The following is an 18038-nucleotide window of genomic DNA, read 5'->3' as shown; positions in this document are numbered from 1 at the left end:
AAATCAAATCACGTAGGCTACTGGCTTGGGAAAATTTATTCAGCATCTAATTTGCATTAGCAACAAGCCAAGGCAGAATAACGCCAAATGTGATACATTTCGTTCTGACGTCACAATACAGTCGCGCGATGTTCTATAGTCGCGAAAAAAAGAATGTTATATTAACGATAAAGCCATGATACAGTAGCATTTAAATGTTTATTCTATATGTCGCTGTTGTTACTTGTGCAGGGGGGAGGGGGTGCTCGCGTGCGTTTAAACCGTCGCGGTTTCTTTTGTTAAGGCGAAAACACAATATTGGGTAAAACCCCAACGTTCGGGTTACCTGTAAACACCACACACAATATATTTAAAAGCACAAAGATAAAACTGCTACTCACCCGATGGGTTTACAGCGGCGGGTGTTGCCATTTTGCCTCGGTGGAAACGCAGAAATGCAGAAATGACGCACAATACGAAAATAACGCCGCACGCGATCCTCTCCGAGTGTCTCAAACGCGCCAAACTCAGTTCAGCCCCGCATGTGAAGAAGAGGTGATGGCGTTCGAGCGATGCTGGATGAGATTTTACTGCGTTTCTGTTCGTGCATGTAGCAGTTCGTCTGACAAACGCAAGATGTCTGAGAGGTTGCGTGAACACCGCGAGACTTCACTGAATTAATGAATGCAGGATCCAAGCAGCAGCTTCGGCTCCTCTCTGCCATCCAAGAACTTCAGACCGGGCTGAAATACACTCATGCGTTGTTGCTTTGCTATGGTCGTGTGCGCTTAGACATCACTGCCTGTTCTGAGATCCGTATAATAATAGTCAAATGTAGAGTTTTCTCTTTTGTATAGGCTTTTGGTTTTAGACTCATAGTTAAAAAACATGAGTTTATTAGATTTTTTTTTTTTTTTTGCAAATTGTCTTCCAAACTAAAAGTCTAACATAGGCCTATTTGTTTTTCTACAGATTTTAATTAGTTTAATAATCGTTTTATTGTTTAAATAAATTATGGATCAATAATATCACAATATTCCATTGTGAAATTGGTCAGTGTGCAGTGAATTAGGCTATATCTTTTTTCCTTGGCAACAATGATGCTGTCTAATAGTTTGTTTGTTTGTTTTGTCAAGCCTTTTAGACTTGTGTCTATAATGTGATTTATAAAATAAAGCCACAGAGAGAAATAAAGCCCCAGTTTTCCTCATTTATGTAAAAAGTGTTTGCCATCATTTCATAAAAAATCATATAAAAATGTTTGTCATACAAAAGCATGTCTGTTTATGTAAAATAATTTACATCAATTAAATTTCTATATTGCAGTGTTCTATACGCAAAAGCACAAAACACGCACACAAGATGCAAAAGGTCACACATCTCTTGCAAAAGCAAACACTTCATTCAAAACTATTTTAAAAATGGTGTTTTTGTAACTACACACAAACCATTAAATGATTAGTCACGTACACGCCAAACTACGCACGGATGTGTATGTAAAACACTACTATCTTGTGTCTTTTGTTTGTTCAGTGTGCAGTCGAGTGTACAGGAGTTTGTCATATCACTTACAGGTACACTACACTCAAAAAATAGCTTGTTGGTCTAACTTAATACAATTATCACACATATTTCCACACAGTTTAACACATTTATTTGAACTTAAACTAGGTTAATTTCATGGATAAGTAAAATTCATCCTAAGTGAATGAGATCACACCAATTTCATTTGACGTGTATTGTGTGAATGTTTCCTGAATATAATTCACTCTTGTTGAGCCAACCAGTGCTGTTGCTGTTCAGACTGCCCTTGTGCAGATTTGCTTGAGTTTTCTGTGTTTTTAAGAGAATGGAAAGACTTGTTAGTTGAACAAGTGTTTAGTGTATAATGTTTAGTTAGTTTGAACATTTAAAAGAGTTTGTAGAACATGAAATAATAAAAAAAAAAAATTAAAACTAATAGCCAATGCAACACTTGTTCATATGCTAAATGTGACTTCTGTTGCATGCAAGTTATGATTAAAGCTGCACTGTGTAATTTTTTAAGTTGATTCTTAGCAAAAAACACTTTGTTCTTTCAAAATATGTGCTCATTAATGTGTAATCACTTCTACCAACTAATCAAGTATTCTCGTAAGCGTAGAATCTGCCATTTAGAATACATACGAGCGAGTCGCTCGAATGGCGGCAGCCATGTTGCGCCTCCATCTTGAAAATACATTAGCCAAAGAGGGACACACCTGGAAATTCAAGCTTCGCCTTTCGCGTTTTTAAACTCAGAGGCACCGTGACGAATGCGAGGGGGAGATTACTCGCGACTGCCGGCAGATTTGAAATAATACGGCCACCGTAGGAGTTAAAACGCCCTCGGAATGGGAGGGGCTAGAAAGTAATATTCAGTTGGTAGTCATAAACAATTTCACCACTAGATGGGAGAAAATCCTACACAGTGTAGCTTTAAGTTAAAAGTTTCTCATCACTGGCATTAGCACAGTTACAGTTCATTGAGAACAACACAGTTATCTATCCCTATACAAAGCATGATGGGAACAAGAAATCCACTGCCCAGTTTCAGTCAATGCTACATAAATGATTCGTGTAGAGTAGACCCAACACAAATGGTTTAAGTTAACGTAACATTTTACAAATTTCATTTCATTTAACGTAATAAAATTTAGTGTAAATGACAATTAAGTAAAAAACTAAAGATTTGTGTTGTTTCAACTTATTTTATTTAAAATAAACAGAACAGCTTGAATACATTTTTTGAGTGATAAAAAAGTTGCAAGCTGCCTTTCATTTTTAAGTACAGTCAACTTGGATGTTTAAATCCAATTAGTTCAATTAGAAATTAGTTGAATATTGTATAACTTATAAAAAAGTAAAAAAATGCTTAACTTAAGCAATGTAAAAACATTTGTTATCATAACTTATTGATCATATAATTTATGTGTACATGTATTTGCACAACTTAGAAACTATATTTACACTATATTTATAGTATGTAAGCACAGTTGATAAACTTTACAGTTATTGAACTGAACTGAATCAACACAACTGACTTGACCTGTATAATGACACTTGTTAGAGCTGCTTTGAGGCAGAATTTGAATCTGTTACTATTGTGAAGCTGCTTTGAAACAATCTGTTCTGTGTAAAGTGCTACATAAAGGTGACTTGTATGCATATTTACAAAATAAACAGAAATGCAGGGGTGAACATTTTATTTGTCTCTTAAAACAATTGAGTTTTGATTTCTAACTGATCAAATTATGAATATTTGCACTATAAACAGAAATGCACTTGGGTAAAAATAAATTATTTCTTTAAAGTGAACAAATAGGTACAAATGTTTTCACACATGATCACTGGGTGTAGGCAATCAGTAAACGAGTGTGACATTTAAATCGCAGCTGGTAGTTTTGAATTATGTCTAGACCTGTGTTTAGAGTTTTGAAAAAAGTTTGTTTCACAAAATTTTAAACTGAGTGTAAAGCAGATAGTGTGCTTGCAGTTTTGCAGACTTGGTCTAAATATTAGGTATATGAGTGAATGATTTCACTAAGTGGGCCTCAAGGACCACTCTTAGTGTATACGCATTTTTAAAAAACTGTTTGTCACATGATCTAGTTTTTGTAATTGAGCTAAATTGTGACAGGGATCAGAACATCAAGATTGTAATATAATTTTAGTATTTTTCCATAGGGATATACCTGATTAATAATGTGCCTGGAGACGATCTGATGATGAATTCCTTGAATAGATTTCTATTGAGGTCAAGTTCCCAAGGAATCCCCTGGCTTTAAAATTATGTCATACAGTGACCCCACATATCACACTTCTCCAAAATCATTTATCATCACAAATTGTTCAATGCAAGTTAGTCTAAATAGGATCCTAAATCCTAAATCAAAGTTAGTGTCTTTAAAACACAGGTTCCTTTATCAGAACAGAGGTGAGGTACAGTAGTGCTCATTGTTTTGGACTGAAACAGCTCTCAGTCGACTCCATCTTGTTATGCACATTTCTTACCCCGACACACTCACATAAGTGATGGTGTCCTTTTTATATAAAGATGATGAAACACAAACACAGTGAAAACATTAATCTTCCACTGTTCCAGTATAGTCACTCTTTTGATGATTTATGATGGAGCAAAAAACAATTTCCCTCTAGATGAAGTGAGGGTCAAACAATGAGTGATCAACACTGGAGGAGGTCGGGATGTTCATATGGGGACATTTCAAGAAAATGCACACACGTATACACACACTATGATGACACAATGCTTTTTAGTTTTAAAAGCTTGAAGTTGGAAGGTAATACAATCAGGACAATAAAGAAATGCCATTGATACAGTTACTAGAATGTTGTGAGTGTTGCTAGGCAAATGTTATTCTAAATGGTTGGTTACTTGGGAGCGTTGCTAGGCATTTTTCTGAAGTGTTCCAAGTGGTTGCAAGACAGTTGCTAGGTGGTTGCTATGGAGTTATGGGTGATCGCTATGATGTTCCTAGGGTGTTGCTAAGGCCCTGTTTACACTAGTGCGTTTTTGTTTTAAAAAAGTATAACTTTTGCTACGGTTACGCCTGGTGTGTCCACACTACTCCGGAGTTTTCGACCCTCGGAAACTGAGACTTTTGGAAACGCTGCAGACCCCGTTTTAGTTTGGAAACTCCAGGGTTGTGTTTCAGTGTAAATGGATCCAAACGTTGACTTTTGAAACTGAAGGCGTGGCTGCCCGCAATAAACTAGAACAAGACAATAACACACCAGAGCCGTCTCTCTCAACAGCTCTGTAACAGGCCAGCCTCGAAGGCCATGTAAAAAATAACATGGAGACGGAATTGCAGATAGATAGACAGACAGATAGATAGATAGATCTGCAGCAGTGTTTAGATTTGTGCCAGTTTTCCTCCTCTGGTTTTTCTGCAGTGCTGCTCTGACCTGGTTTAATAAGCTCTTGCACTGCAGACACCTGCATAAGACGTTTTGCTGACCTCTACTTTATTAAACATGCTTTCCGGGCAAAGAAAAACTAGCCTGTGCTTTAACAACAGACAGGGTTGACAGATCAAACTGAAAAGCCAAACTAAACGAGGGGCGTTCATTGAATTTTAATATTCAGCAGTCAGAACAAACTTTGAACCCTGTAAACTTCAAAAGAGAAATTCCCTACTGCATGTTGTTACATCAGCCATCAATGTCTTCATCTCACCGGCCCTTCTGTAAAATATAAGAACGGCCATAATTTTATACGCATTTTAATCTTGAGATTATATTTTAGTAATCAAAGAACAGCTTTCAAAAAGGAATTCCATTTACTTTTCTTTTTTGATCCCAACTGAATGACTATTATAACTGGCCTTTCTGGGCACTTGCTTCAGTAATTCACCTGATAAGCTTAAAGGAATACTTCGCCCTAAAATTAAAATTTAGCTATCACTTTATTACATGTCAAGGTTATAGAAGTTTCATTCTCCATTTTTTAAACACCAAATTCAAATGTTTGTGGCCACTGGCCAGTATGGTAAAAACTGTAATAATGTGAAACATTATATTTTTTACTAGCCTTCAGTGCCACATGATCCTTCAGAAATCATTCTAAAATGCTGATTTTCTGCTCAATAATAATTTATAATATATTATTATCAGTGGTGGAAACCGTTGTGCTGCTGAATATTTTAGTGGAAACCACTTTTTTCAGGATTGTTTGATGAAAAGAAAGTTCAAAAGAACAGCATTTATTTGAAATAGATTGTTTTTGCAACATTGTACATCTTTATATATATTTATATAAAACGGTGTCTCCTAATATACCTTAAGAGAAATAGTACTGAACATTATCAATTGTTGACATACATTAAGAGTATACTGAATGTGGACTGGAGCACTGATTATTTGGTTTTGAGTTTGGAAGATGAGAAAATGTTTTATTTGATGAGAAATGTTTATATTGACATTTTTATTCATCAGTCTGGAATATATGAAAACAGCAATGTTGAAAAGTCCCTGAAGCACATTTGCCATTTTGAATAATGCCAGGTTGAAAATTGAGCTCTGAATGTCGATATAAAGATATTGACTAAGTGCAAGTTTCTGTTTACGTTGTTCACCATGAGATCGAGATACCCAGCAAATGACAAAGTGCATTTAAAATATCTTCTACACTGCACCAACTTCACTTGCTCAAAGCTCTCTTGTTTGTCCTTGTTAGGCAGCATGTTTATGGGACAGGCAGACAGAGTGGCGCACCTGTACCGACAGCACTATCTGCTGACAGAAACATCCAGAATGCAGGAGGATGGTGAGAGCGCCTCTGCTGCTTGTCTGCTTCCATTAGCATCACAGGCCTCTCACTGATACATATGACCGCTCATAACCTCATGTCCAGTGTGCGCTTAATAGACCACAGCAGTCACAATCACATACACCTTCTAGACAAACTGATTTTTAGTGATAATGTGTAAATGTTTCAAGACTGTGTAAACATCTTATGACCTGCCGTGAGCTCTGAGGTTAAGTGAAAGATTTGTTTCTGTATGTCAGTGGGATTTTCCAAATATTTTTCTTCAAATACTGCTACATAAGATTAATATTACAGTTTTCTTACAATCGCTAGGACACATTTCTCAATACTTGGGTATTTTTCCCCAAAACTCTTCAAACAGTTCTCCTCACCAATTTTCAACTTGGTACAGCAGTTAATTTCACATTCAAAATGCACTAAAACTACCCAAACACTTTGTACATGTCTCAAATCAAGCCATTCTTTCATAACACTAGCAAAGTTTTAACCCAGCAAACACACTTTGTCAATCATAAAACCTAGACCTAAAAATCTAACATCAGGTAGCATTATACTATTTTTTCTTTTGTAAACTTTCTTTACAAAATGAGAATGACACTCTCTACTGCTTATGGTTCACTGCAGAATATGTTACATAGCCCATGTTTACATTAGAGTAGAAAATGAAAGTTTTCCCCTTTTGAATGGATGAGAATGAAAGTGAAAGACTAAACACTTGTGTAGGTGTTCATTTACATCTAATTGCTTTGATAGTGTTTGATTTTTTAGATTCAGAATACACTCACCTAAAGGATTATTAGTTCTACCAGAAAGACTCGGGAGAATAAATACTGTAACAATTAACATTTATTAACAGCCCAACAAGCAATCAAGTTCTTTGGCGTAGGCCCCGTCCGTAGCTTGCAATCCGAGGGTCCGGATCTGCATATCCTGCCTGAAGACGAATTCAGGGGCGCAGCCGACCCCCCGCAAGGTATAGGAAGGGACCATCCTGGTGGTGGTGGGGTGGATGGAGGGAAGAGACCATCCTGGTGGTGTTGGAAAGGATGGAGGGAATACCCATCTTGGTGGTGGTGGGGAGGATGGAGGTGAATTGAAGCGTCAGCATCTGCAAACTCAGACGTGTGTAAGTACCAATCTTTTATACCGCAAGAATAGTAATATGATTGGATATATGAGAAGGTAATAAGTGACGTAACAATTGAGTCTTCAACTGAGTATTTCACAATCTGCTCAGTTCCTGGGATTTTCACGCACAACCATTTCTAGGGTTTACAAAGAATGGTGTGAAAAGGGAAAAACATCCAGTATGCGGCAGTCCTGCTGGGGGCGAAAATGCCTTGTTGATGCTAGAGGTCAGAGGAGAATGGGCCGACTGATTCAAGCTGATAGAAGAGCAACTTTGACTGAAATAACCGTTACAATAACTCGTTACAACCGAGGTATGCAGCAAAGTATTTGTGAAGCCACAACACGCACAACCTTGAGGCGGATGGGCTACAACAGCAGAAGACCCCACCGGGTACCACTCATCTCCACAACAAATAGGAAAAAGAGGCTACAATTTGCACGAGCTCACCAAAATTGGACAGTTGAAGACTGGAAAAATGTTGCCTGGTCTGATGAGTCTCGATTTCTGTTGAGACATTCAGATGGTAGAGTCATAATTTGGCGTAAACAGAATGAGAACATGGATCCATCATGCCTTGTTACCACTGTGCAGGCTGGTGGTGGTGGTGTAATGGTGTGGGGGATGTTTTCTTGGCACACTTTAGGCCCCTTAGTGCCAATTGGGCATCGTTTAAATGCCACAGCCTACCTGAGCATTGTTTCTGACCATGTCCATTCCTTTATGACCAACATGTACCCATCCTCTGATGGCTACTTCCAGCAGGATAATGCACCATGTCACAAAGCTCGAATCATTTCAAATTGGTTTCTTGAACATGACAATGAGTTCACTGTACTAAAATGGCCCCCACAGTCACCAGATCTCAACCCAATAGAGCATCTTTGGGATATGGTGGAACGGGAGCTTCATGTCCTGGATGTGCATCCCACAAATCTCCATCAACTGCAAGATGCTATCCTATCAATATGGGCCAACATTTCTAAAGAATGCTTTAAGCACCTTGTTGAATCAATGCCACGTAGAATTAAGACAGTTCTGAAGGCGAAAGGGGGTCAAACACAGTATTAGTATGGTCTTCCTAATAATCCTTTAGGTGAGTGTATATTTCAATATGGTATTATAGCAGAAATGTTGCAAATTTATGTCTTGCTCAATTTTGTATTATGTTAGGTTTTGGACTTAAGTTTAAGAGTTTTGAAAAGAGTATGTAAACATGTGCAAAATGGCCTAGTACATAAAGTGTTGGTGGTGTTGTGTCTAAGTGAGAAAAAAATTGATGTAATTTGAAAGTAGTCACTGAATGTATTTTGTGCCATAGCAATGGTAAATAATCCATTGTTTAGCTCACATAGACTGATGTTGTGCTCACTGTGTGAAGAGATTTGGAAAGAAGTGACCTAAGTATTGAGAAATATATCCTAGCTATTGGTAAGGCAGGCTTTTTTAGAGAATGTCACTTCAATATGTCTAGAAAATATCTGCCAGTGCAGTACTTTTGACATAAAATCTATGAAATCAAGCAACATTGCTTTTGGCTGCACAATACATAGAAATTATCGAAATATCACAAATGTATATATCGCGATATGCATTTCGCAACAGCTTGCAATAACTGGGGTCATGAATAAAAGACAAAGAGAAAATCACTCACTGCTCTTGGCTGAATAACTTTTGTAGCTTTAATAAGAATCAGTATATATTTAATTCATACAGTAAAGACTAAGCAGTGTTTTACATTTGATTATTCAGTTTATGTTGTTAAATAAATCTAATGTAGGCCTACCTGAAACCCTTAACCCTGTGGTTTACACTGATGTTAAAATAACACTTTTTATGCTACACTACAACACTGCAGGTTATCTCATTTTAAATATATTTTAAAGATAATTTAAGTTTATTTTACACACTTTAAGAATTATCGTATCACATGTCGAATATTGCATTATTTAATGAGTTATCGCATATCGCACTTTTCTTCAATATCGTGCAGCCCTAGTTTCAAGTAATTTTTTGTTTAAATGATGTTTAGATAATTTATCAGGAAAAACATGATACTCGTTAGGAGCAATTCACAAAGAATGCATTTTTGCATTCCACTGCACTTTTTATTGTGTTTGTATGTAAACAAATGCTAGACAGACATCTTTTACAAACTACTTATATATTTGCATATATATTAATGTTTTGCAATAAACTTTACCTTGGATGGGCAAAACAGACAGTCAGACAGACAGTCAGACGGACGGACAGAAAGAAAGACAGACAGAAAGAAAGACAAAAAGAAAGAAAGAAAGAAAGAAAGAAAGAAAGAAAGAAAGAAAGAAAGAAAGAAAGAAAGAAAGAAAGAAAGACAGACAGATGGATAAATACTATAGACAGACAGACAGCTAGATCAATACTCTAGACAGACAGACAGACAGACAGACAGACAGACAGACAGACAGACAGACAGATAGATAGATAGATAGATAGATAGATAGATAGATAGATAGATAGATAGATAGATAGATAGATAGATAGATAGATAGATAGATAGATAGATAGATAGATAGATAGATAGATAGATAGATAGATAGATAGATAGATAGATAGATAGATAGATAGATAGATAGATAGATGGACAGTTTGATAAATACTGTAGACAGACGGACGGATGGATGGATGGATGGATGGATGGATGGATGGATGGATGGATGGATGGATGGATGGATGGATGGATGGATGGATGGATGGATGGATGGATGGATAGATAGATAGATAGAGACTGACGGATAGACAGATAGAATGCTGGAAGACAGTCAGATAGACATGCTCAAACGTTGGTCACAACCAGAAAATGTTGTCTGTGAGTGTATACATATATGTGGAGTGGGAGTCCCTCACTTCCATTTCCAAATACTCGTGCTCTTACACACACTCTCTCTCTCTCTTTCTCTCTCAGTCTGTTTTAAGAAGCAATGCAGTACGGGTGAGCTCTGAGCTGCAGCAGGATCCACAGCCTCAGTGTCAGACGCTCTGCAGCATGCATCAAGGAACACTTCATCCACACTTTCTGCTCCACGGGATGTGAGTTCAGGTAGGAACGAAGCCAGAACAAAGAGTCTGGTCACAGTGTCTCTTGTCTTGTTCCAAGATATCCAAATAATTGTTGCATGTTTCATTGAATGAGAGGTGGTTTGAGCACTTTTACCTGTTTAAAGCTGGATAATGATGTTGAGGATTGACGACTTCATCTTGTTTTAATAACGGAGTTGTCTTTCATGGCCAAGGGAATGCAAAAAGTTTTTTGCAATCTTTAAGATGAGGATTAAAAAAGCATACTGTGATGCTTTTGCCTGTGAATCCTTCAGTCTTTCATGCAATTGCCATAAAAAAAATAAATAAAAAAAAAACAGTCAGTTGAGTCAGAGAGGCATTTGTAACCGTTTAAATTTCACAATTCCTCATAATATCTTTCTGTCTGAGAAAATGAACTGGGACTTTATTACTCTGTGAGAAATTTAAAGTGATTTTTTGGTATAAATATGTTTTTTTTTCTCCTGTCTAAAGGGTTGATGCCTTTGAATTTAAACTTCTGTTCTGTTTATTTTCTTTTTTGTTAATAGTTAATAAGAATACATGCTAACTGTTGTTGATAGCTGCTGATGCCTGTGATTTTGAGGACAATTATAACACTAGTTTTGAAATAAAAATTGCATGACTGATTTGAAAAAATAAATCTTTAAAATATCTTGAACATTATTATATGTCTCTCATAGACTTCTGCTTTAAACATTATTCTGCCATTAAAAATAAGTCAATCAGAGCGCATTAGGCTACTTACTGTATTAATTTCTAAATTATGATCATCTTTCTCAATCTAAATATTTTACTAGCACTGTAACGAAGGTAAGGTGAAGCTACAGACGCGTGTCTCTAATCCCACTGATTCATATCAGTCAGTCCTGCATGATCAAGCAGAATCTGAATCACTGTAATCATTTATGACTGAATCTCTCAGGCGACTGTCAACATTTTCAAGGTGTGCTGTGTTGATGATCACATATAGCACAGAAATACGTGACACACACACACACTGAATATATATTTATAATAAATAAATAAATAAATACATCTTTTTGATGAATACATCAAATTACATATTACTACATTTTCCAAAAGCAACTATATTATCATCTTCAAAATTGTAGATAACTAGTTAATTAGATATGCTATTAAAATCATCATGAAACTAGTGTAGTATCATTGAGATACTATTATATTTTTATGAATATTTTCAATTAGTTTTTATTTGTTTATTTCCCATTTTCATTCTAAATTTCATTTTCGTTAGTTTTAGTAATTGTTTTGTGTGTTCTTGTCGTGTTTATATAGTTTTTATTCATTTTATTTAAGTTTTAGATTTAGTTATTTTTGTATGTCAAGTTAAACTAAATGAAAAGGAGAAATGTTGCCTTAGCAGCTAGCTGAAATAAAATATGCAATTTTTTTAATATTTTATTTTATTTCAATTAACATTTATTGTATTTCAAACAAAATTTTTTTTTATGGTTTTAGTTTTCGTTTAAGTTAACTTTACAGTAATAACCTTGATAAGTTTAATAAACTTGTCATAAAATCTAAATGTACACATTATTTAAGAGAATTAAATGTTTGTACTTTGTCACATAGATATGAAAAATCTGTCATTAATTACTCACCCTCATGTCATTTCAAACGTGTAAGACTTTCAATCACCTTCAGAACACAGATGAAGATCTTTTTGATGTAATCTGAGAGCTTTCTTCTTCTCTTCTCTTGAGCTTCAGCAAGAACCAATGAGGTTCATTCTCCTGTTACGCAGCACGTTTGAGCTTCAGCAAGAACCAATGAGGTTCATTCTCCTGTTACGCAGCACGTTTGAGCTTTAGTAAGAACCAATGAGGTTCATTCTCCTGTTACGCAGCACGTTTGAGCTTCAGCAAGAACCAATGAGGTTCATTCTTGTGTTATGCAGCACATTTGAGCTTTAGTAAGAACCAATGAGGTTAATTCCTGTTTTACGCAGCACGTTAAGCTTCAGCAAGAACCAATGAGGTTCATTCTCGTGTTACGCAACACGTTTGAGCTTCAGTAAGAACCAATGAGGTTCATTCTCGTGTTACGTAACACGTTTGAGCTTCAGCAAGAACCAATAAGGTTAATTCTCGTGTTACGTAACACGTTTGAGCTTCAGCAAGAACCAATGAGGTTCATTCTCGTGTTACGCAACACGTTTCAGCTTCAGTAAGAACCAATGAGGTTCATTCTCGTGTTACGCAACACGTTTCAGCTTCAGTAAGAACCAATGAGGTTCATTCTTGTGTTATGCAACACGTTTGAGCTTCAGTAAGAACCAATGAGGTTCATTCTCCTGTTACTCAGCACGTTTGAGCTTCAGCAAGAACCAATGAGGTTCATTCTCCTGTTACTCAGCACGTTTGAGCTTCAGCAAGAACCAATGAGGTTCATTCTCGTGTTACGCAACACGTTTGAGCTTCAGCAAGAACCAATGAGGTTCATTCTCATATTACGCAGCGCGTTTAGCTTCAGCAAGAGGTTTGGTCTTGCGCGTCAAGCAGGTTCTGAGCTTCTGTTTATGTTTTCGCTGATTAATGTTAATATGTGAATAACAGCCTAAATTTAATCTGTTCATCAAAGTGATCGTGTCTCTTCAGAAAATTTGGACTAAACCACTCAATTCATATGGATTAGTTTTACGATCTCTTTACAAACTTTTTTAAGGGTCAAAGTGGTAGTTGTGTAGCTGTCTAATATGGAGAGTACAGAACGATTTAATCAAAAAGATCTTCATTTGATCTTCATTATTCCAAAGATAAACAAAAATCTTACGGGTTTGGGACAACATGAGAAGAGTAATGAATGACAGAATTAAAACCATCCCTTTAAAAATCTTACAGTTTTTCTGTCTCTGAAACAACTTTCCTCTTGATGTCGGCAGACGTCACCTCCCCTCCAGCCACCTGTCAAAAAAGACTCATTTCACAATCCAATCAGAAAAAATATCCAGTCCTTCATTATTATGTATCAGAAAATACATCAAATTATGGAAATCAAAATGCTCTTGACTTTAAATTGAATCGCAACATAATGAAGGATAACATAAATAATCTAATGTCACAGTCTTTACAAGACTTAATGGCCAAAGAAAAAGCACACTGAGGCGAAATTCCACTAATAGCTGTAATATGAAATATTTACTCTGTTATTGCATAAAATAACCACAACAAAGCACCATTTTCTTACAGTTTTCAGAGAGCCTATATTGACAAGAATGTTCTTCATAGAGAACGTGTGTTGGTGCCAGACTATTAAAAATGAAAGATTATACTGGCAAACACACTTCATCGATTTGTGCCTGGAATCGTGACAAATATGATTTATTAAACCATAGCTTAATAATTTTTACCTTCACTATTTCCACTCTAGATCAAAGTGTTGCCCCCTTCTTTTGAACTCACACTTTGATGTTTTTTGCTAATAATCTCATTGGAAATTTTAAATCAGCTCTAATGTTCTCCTTCCTCAAAATAAAACTGTTGGTCTTTTAAACCTGTGGAAGTAAAGACCCTTATATTCAGCAGACTTTAGCTATGATGATAAAATGGAAATTGCGCTTTAAACTCTCCAGTTTAGACCTGAGGTTTATTGGGGTGAATGGAGGTCATACAGGAAATTAATTCATGGAATATTTTCTGGGCACCAAGATATGAACTATCCTGTCAGAGAGATCTGAAGAAAAAGGTAGGAGAGAGAGAGAGATAATGTATAAGAGACCGAATGGAAGAATAAGAGCAGTACCCTAGTGAAAAATAAATATATCAAAATGTATTTGAAATATATTTATTTTATGCTAAGTATACTACAAATACATGTACATATTATGTACTTAATATAAATACCCTGCAATTGTACTTTTAGTATACTAAATTGTATACTTAAAGTCTGGGACAACTAATTTTCTTTTGTTATACTTTAGGTACACTTTAAATATCTTGAATTTTAAAGACTGCTATTATATCGTACTATCTTTACTACTAGTGATATCAAAACACACATTAGGCTTAATATTAAGAAATGTGTATTGTGTAATAAAGAAGTACTCAAAATAATAGTTTAATAATAATATTTTTTATCAGTAAGCCTCAAGCATTATGTCAGTAACTAGGATAGACAGAAAGTGTTTATTTAAATGACTTTAAAGTCTATAATATCTGGAAAGAAATGTTAGCATTCTCATTCATCTCAATGGCAGTTAAAAATTAAATTAAAAGTCCATGTCACGCTTTTAAGAGCCTCCAAAACAAAATATGTCACTAGAAAACATCAGTAATATATTGAAATATTAGTGTATTATGTTGCTTGCACTATCCCTTTTTTGTATAGCTTTTCTTTATCTTGTCATTGCACTTATATTGTATTTTTTCATTTACACATGCATGCACACTACTGAAACGATAAAATGTGAGCTTTCATCAAGTTTAATAGCATAACCAATTTTTCCTTTGTTTTGACATTCCTCCAATGATTGGAAACGGAGGTAGGTCATTTAGATGACAATACGACCAATGCAATTGATGAAGAATAAGGCAACACGTTTTTTTAACCCTATTATTGCAGCTAAAAAAGGTATTTTCTGTTGGTGGATGCAGTAAAACCCACTGCAGCTTTAATAATGAATGAAATCGTTGGACTGCCAATGGGAGGATCTGTATCAGACTCCATCTGCTATTTAGAAATGATTAAACGCATTAACATTGGCATGTGATTTATCTGGAATAAACACTAGGTGGAAACAGATGCGACATTGATCAATGCTCTCCTGGAAACACATCTATAAGTGTGTGTGTGTGTGTGTGTGTATGTGTGTGTGTGTGTGTGTGTGTTTTATGGGGACAAAATGTCTCCACAGAGATATCCGAAATTTTTTGTCCTTGTGGGAAATTTTTTTTTGGTCCCCATGGGGAAAACAGCTTAAAATCATACAAAGTGATATTTTTGAAAATGTAAAAATGCTGAAATGTTTCTGTGATGGGTAGGTTTAGGGGTAGGCTTAGTGTGGGGAGATAGAATATACAGTTTGTACATTATAAAATCATTATGTCTGGAGTAAAACATGAAAACACAACATGCTAAATAGAAATATAAAAAAAATAATGATAAAAATGACAAAAAAGCACATAAAAATGACTCAAACTTAAACTATAATTAAAATGAAGTGTGTGTGCTTTACTTGAAATGCCAACTAGCCTCTTATTGTGCTCCAACTAAACAATAACCTTGTAAAACCTGCGCAGATGCAAACAAAAACACATTATGCAAAATAAGGTGTAAAATGGGAGATTGTGTCTGTGTTTGTGTACTTGCATAAAACATTTTCTGGCATAAAAGCCAATAATCTTTAGAGGGTAAAGACTCCATCTCTTTTTTTGAGGGTTAGGAAAATTCATGCTGTCCTGGTCAATATTAAAAATCCGTGCTGGCCCAGAGGAGATGGATGATTCTCTTGTGGATTGATTGTAGGAGCCAAACAGCTCATTACTTTAAATAAGCCCTCAGGCATTATAATGGTGACATTTCCTTTGAAAAATAAAGTTAGGTACATTACAAGCTACTATTAAAAGTGGATACATTTCAGTATCTTTTTAAACATACACTACCTTTCAAAAGTTTGGGATCAGCAATCAGAAATTAACACTTTTATTCAAAAAGGATGTATTTAATTGAGCAAAAGTTACAGTAAAGAGATTTATAATGTTGCAAAGGATTTCTATTTGAAATATGTGCAGTTCTTTTGAACTTTGTTGTATCATGGTTTCTACAAAAATATTAAGCACCTGTTTTCAGCATTGATAATAATAAAAAATGTTTCTTGAGCAGCAAATCAGCATATTAGAATGATTTCTGAAGGATCATGTGACGCTGAAGACTGGACTAATGATGCTGAAAATTCAGTTTTGCATCACAGGAATGAATTACATTTTAAAATATATTCAAATTGAAAACTTTATTATGTATATGAAAAAGTTATTTTAAATTGTAATAATAATAATAATTCACAATTTTACTGTTTTACTGTATTTTTTATTTAAGAAATGCAGCCTTGGTGAGCATAAGAGACTTATTTTAAATGTGTTTTTAAAAATCTTACCGACCCAAAACTTTGAACAGTATTTTCTGGTACGTTTTTTTTTTTTTTTTTTTATGAATGAATGAATGAATGAATGAATGAATAAACGTGATCTCAATTAAGAACATTTAAATTTGAACAAAAAAGATTATATTAAATGCAACTTAAAAACAGATAATAAACAGGTATAGCAACTTTTAGCTATATACACTCACCTAAAGGATTATTAGGAACACCTGTTCAATTTCTCATTAATGCAATTATCTAATCAACCAATCACATGGCAGTTGCTTCAATGCATTTAGGGGTGTGGTCCTGGTCAAGACAATCTCCTGAACTCCAAACTGAATGTCAGAATGGGAAAGAAAGGTGATTTAAGCAATTTTGAGCGTGGCATGGTTGTTGGTGCCAGACGGGCCGGTCTGAGTATTTCACAATCTGCTCAGTTAGTGGGATTTTCACGCACAACCATTTCTAGAGTTTACAAAGAATGGTGTGAAAAGGGAAAAACATCCAGTATGTGGCAGTCCTGTGGGCGAAAATGCCTTGTTGATGCTAGAGGTCAGAGGAGAATGGGCCAACTGATTCAAGCTGATAGAAGAGCAACTTTGACTGAAATAACCGTTACAATAACTCGTTACAACCGAGGTATGCAGCAAAGCATTTGTGAAGCCAAAACACGCACAACCTTGAGGCGGATGGGCTACAACAGCAGAAGACCCCACCGGGTACCACTCATCTCCACTACAAATAGGAAAAAGAGGCTACAATTTGCACGAGCTCACCAAAATTGGACTGTTGAAGACTGGAAAAATGTTGCCTGGTCTGATGAGTCTCGATTTCTGTTGAGACATTCAGATGGTAGAGTCAGAATTTGGTGTAAACAGAATGAGAACATGGATCCATCATGCCTTGTTACCACTGTGCAGGCTGGTGGTGGTGGTGTAATGGTGTGGGGGATGTTTTCTTGGCACACTTTAGGCCCCTTAGTGCCAATTGGGCATCGTTATGACCACCATTTACCCATCCTCTGATGGCTACTTCCAGCAGGATAATGCACCATGTCACAAAGCTCGAATCATTTCAAATTGGTTTCTTGAACATGACAATGAGTTCACTGTACTAAAATGGCCCCCACAGTCACCAGATCTCAACCCAATAGAGCATCTTTGGGATGTGGTGGAACGGGAGCTTCGTGCCCTAGATGTGCATCCCACAAATCTCCATCAACTGCAAGATGCTATCCTATCAATATGGGCCAACATTTCTAAAGAATGCTTTCAGCACCTTGTTGAATCAATGCCACGTAGAATTAAGGCAGTTCTGAAGGCGAAAGGGGGTCAAACACAGTATTAGTATGGTGTTACCTAATAATCCTTTAGGTGAGTGTATTTCCTTTGACCTTAAATGACTTGAATCAGTGACTTACAAGTTTACAAATCAGTATG

At 35.9% G+C, this 18038-nt stretch overlaps 2 protein-coding genes across 5 annotated transcripts in view; one reads left to right on the top strand and one right to left on the bottom strand.

The window, feature by feature from the left end:
• Positions 1 to 769, bottom strand: part of arnt2 (aryl-hydrocarbon receptor nuclear translocator 2) — a 79103-nt gene extending 78334 nt beyond the window's left edge. For 2 of the 4 annotated variants that reach the window (XM_081358740.1, XM_081358741.1), the window contains exon 1: positions 381 to 765. In XM_081358740.1, the coding sequence (XP_081214866.1) occupies positions 381 to 411 (31 nt within the window). In that variant the 5' untranslated portion in view covers positions 412 to 765. Of the gene's footprint in view, positions 1 to 380 lie in introns of all 4 variants that reach the window. The other 2 variants (XM_081358742.1, XM_081358743.1) reach the window with 2 other exon arrangements.
• A 9661-nt stretch (positions 770 to 10430) lies between these two features.
• The window catches only part of ctxnd1 (cortexin domain containing 1), a 32372-nt gene continuing 24764 nt past the window's right edge, over positions 10431 to 18038 (top strand). The window contains exon 1 of the mRNA XM_081350545.1: positions 10431 to 10497. The gene's annotated coding sequence lies outside the window, so the exon portion shown is untranslated. The remainder of the gene's footprint in view (positions 10498 to 18038) is intronic.

The sequence above is a fragment of the Scardinius erythrophthalmus genome (genome assembly GCF_964197995.2).
Source record: "Scardinius erythrophthalmus genome assembly, chromosome: 2".
NCBI lineage: Eukaryota > Metazoa > Chordata > Actinopteri > Cypriniformes > Leuciscidae > Scardinius > Scardinius erythrophthalmus.
The sequence above is the reverse complement of the archived record's forward strand: the minus strand, read 5'-3'. Positions and strand labels throughout refer to the sequence as shown.